Source organism: Coregonus lavaretus, assembly GCF_964263955.1.
Source record: "Coregonus lavaretus genome assembly, contig: HAP1_SCAFFOLD_918, whole genome shotgun sequence".
Lineage (NCBI taxonomy): Eukaryota > Metazoa > Chordata > Actinopteri > Salmoniformes > Salmonidae > Coregonus > Coregonus lavaretus.
In genome coordinates, this window is record NW_028161843.1 from 3,066 (window position 1) to 6,064 (window position 2,999).

Sequence of the window (2,999 nt, forward strand, 5' to 3'; positions counted from 1 at the left end):
GCGGGTCAAGTGTCTGTGAGAGGCTCGTTTGTCAGTGTGTGTGAAGGGGTCTCAGGGTGTTTGTGTGTGCGTGTGTCTTCTGAGAGGTTGTTTTGACACTGGACACCTGCTGTCTGACGGTAAAAGTGCGTGTGTGTGAGGAGGTGCTGAACCCGCGTGCAAGACCCATCCATCTCCCTCTCTCTGTCTCTCTCCTCAGAGTTCCATAGGTACTTCAGAGTCCCGTCCGCTCGTCTGTCCGTCCCACTGTCCGTGAACCCTGAGCCCTCATCCTCGCCACACCTCTTCCTGAGTCCTCAACCTCCTCCTTGCCACACCTCTTCCTGAGTCCTCGACCTCCTCCTCTCCACACCTCTTCCTGAGTCCTCGACCTCCTCCTCTCAACACCTCTTCCTGAGTCCTCCTCATCTCCACACCTCTTCCTGAGTCCTCGACCTCCTCATCTCCTCCTGAGCTATGAGCTGAGCCAAGAGCAGCCAGGCTCCATAAAGACTAGGGAGGTCTGGTGGTGGTGGAGGGCTGGTGGTGGTGGCTAGCCCACCCTCCAGCGGTGCTCCCTTCCTGGGGCTTCTCTCCTCTCTCATGTCCCTGTGTCGTCTGAATATCCCAGGCTCCAGACGTTCCTCACAAGGGGCACTGCTCCGAGGTGAACGAGCTCCCTCCTCCGGCTCCTGTGGCCCTCTCTGTCTGTTTCCTCTTCTTTCTCTTGTGGACCATCCAGCAGGCGGTGGCGGTCAGCGTCAGCACCAGGCCGGCTATAAGCAACACTACCGTCACCACTTTGGTCAGGGGCAGGTCGTTATATGTGCAAGTGACAGCCGTGCCCGACACGCCGATCACCAACGAGATGATGCCAAAGGGGAAGATGCAGCGGTACCAGGACTTCTCCATGCCGCCCGTGGCCTGGGAAAGGCGCTCCAGGCTGGATAGGACCTCCGGGACTTTAGGACCCTGGGCTTCCAGCTGGCTCAGGGCCTGGTTGTCCTGTCCAGGGGCCGGTGCTCCTGGGGGCTGGGGTGGAGGCTGGCAGGCCAGGTTGCCAGTGGTGCAGCCCATCCTAGCGGACGAACCCAGCCTTCCGCAGGGGGATAGGAGGTGGAGGTTGGAGGTGCAGACCAGGCAGCAGATCCTCCTGGTGCTGCCTCTGCCTCGGCTATCTTCTCCTGAGTAGTAGTCAGCACTGGCCTGGAGCAAGAAATCGAGACAACCAGAGGAGGTTTCTCTGTCTCAGAGCACAGAGGAGACAGGGAGGAAGAGCCAGAGTGGGAGGTATTGTGAGGTTTTGGTCAGAAAGCGCAGAAATTCTACTCACACTCTCCCTGTCTCTCCCTCTGAGTCTCTTTTGCTGCGTGTGCCCTGCTTGCTGCTGATTCTCCGGCAGCACATTGTACACTCTGCTGCGGGACTGTGGGGAGATATATAAGGGCCCAGCGGAGGGGGTAGAGCCAGGGAGGGAAAGTGGGTGGACCAAAGCCTCCGATTGGCCGCAGCACATGTGATGTCAAAGTCCGGGGCAGGGAGGAATGGGGAGTGGTGGGAGAACAGGAAGTGGGAAGAGAGACGAGGAAGGGGGAAGGGAGAAGAGGAGAAGAACAATTTAACTGCTCCCTCTCCGTCTCGTCATCCTCCCTCTCCTTTATTCTGTTTTTCACCTCCATGCGGTAGAGAGTTAAAGTCTCCCCTGGAGAATAGATGAAACAACTACTGCTACCTTTTCTGCAGGGAGGGGAGCACGATTTTGCCAGCAATCAAATATAGAAAAGATACAAGCACAATGGGAATAGATTCCCTAAATCACTGGAGGTAGAGCTAGCGTTTCTTTTATCAAAGAGTAGAGAGAGGAAGGGAGTGTTTGGAGCATCTGCCACCTCTCTCTCTCTCTCTCTCTCTCTCTCTCTCTCTCTCTCTCTCTCTCTCTCTCTCTCTCTCTCTCTCTCTCTCTCTCTCTCTCTCTCTCTCTCTCTCTCTCTCTCTCTCTCTCTTCTCTCTCTCTCTCTCTCTCTCTCTCTCTCTCTCTCCTCTCTCTCTCTCTCTCTCTCTCTCTCTCTCTCTCTCTCCTCTCTCTCTCTCTCTCTCTCTCTCTCTCTCTCTCTCTCTCTCTCTCCTCTCTCTCTCTCTCTCTCTCTCTCTCTCTCTCTCTCCTCTCCTCTCTCTCTCTCTCTCTCTCTCTCACGCAACGCGCGACATACTAATTATACACCAAAGGCACTCCCACTGCACCCTGCCACAACACAGAGGGACCACACACACACGTGTGCACACAGAGCAGAACCCACGGATGCGCGCAAACACATACACACAGAGTGGAACCCACACACACCCGCCCACGCGCACACACACAGATACTTTTAGAAACACATTCACAGACAGACATACAGTATAGGCACAGACATACAGTCCATACATGCAAACCTATATTTATACCAACAAGATATTACAGTCTGACTTGGTGTCCTGAGGTCCTTGGACAAACGTCTATTTTTGATGAGTAAACTGACTTGTAAAATGTAGGCACACAGAAACAACTCTAGTGTGAAGTGTAGGCATTAATTCCGACTGGGTTAATTAGGGGTTAAGGTTTGGGATAGGGTTAAAACAGAGACAACTCTGACTGGACGGTTGGTGGAGTGGCCATGAACTCTTGCTCTGTAGACTGTGGGTTCAATCCCAGTGCAGGGCTCTTGATTTATTTATTTATTTAATTTTTGGGGCGGTTTTGACAGAGTCTCCTGACGTCCAGCGGACCTGCACAAACGTCGAATTTCGCCTTGGATCTGGAGTGATCCCTCTGATTTACACACAAATGCACACACACACACTCAGCACCCATTCCTCCTCCTCCTCCGCCCACACACACAGCATTCATTCCTCCTCCTTCTCCACCCACACACACACGACGCAACACCCATTCCTCCTCCACCACACACACACACAGCCTCCTGCCAAATGGCTGAATGGAACTAAATGGAATGAAGGCAACGTATGAATGACAGAGAGGC

The 2,999-nt window shown here is 53.9% G+C and overlaps 1 protein-coding gene across 1 annotated transcript; it reads right to left on the bottom strand.

Moving 5' to 3' along the window:
- Positions 1-624: 624 nt before the first annotated feature.
- LOC311120011 (transmembrane protein 100-like) lies at positions 625-1,056 on the bottom strand (the record flags this gene model as incomplete). The annotated part of the gene is made up of 1 exon (XM_084194644.1): positions 625-1,056. The coding sequence occupies one exon, from the start codon at positions 1,054-1,056 to the stop codon at positions 625-627; it is 432 nt and encodes a 143-aa protein (XP_084050770.1).
- Positions 1,057-2,999: the final 1,943 nt, after the last annotated feature.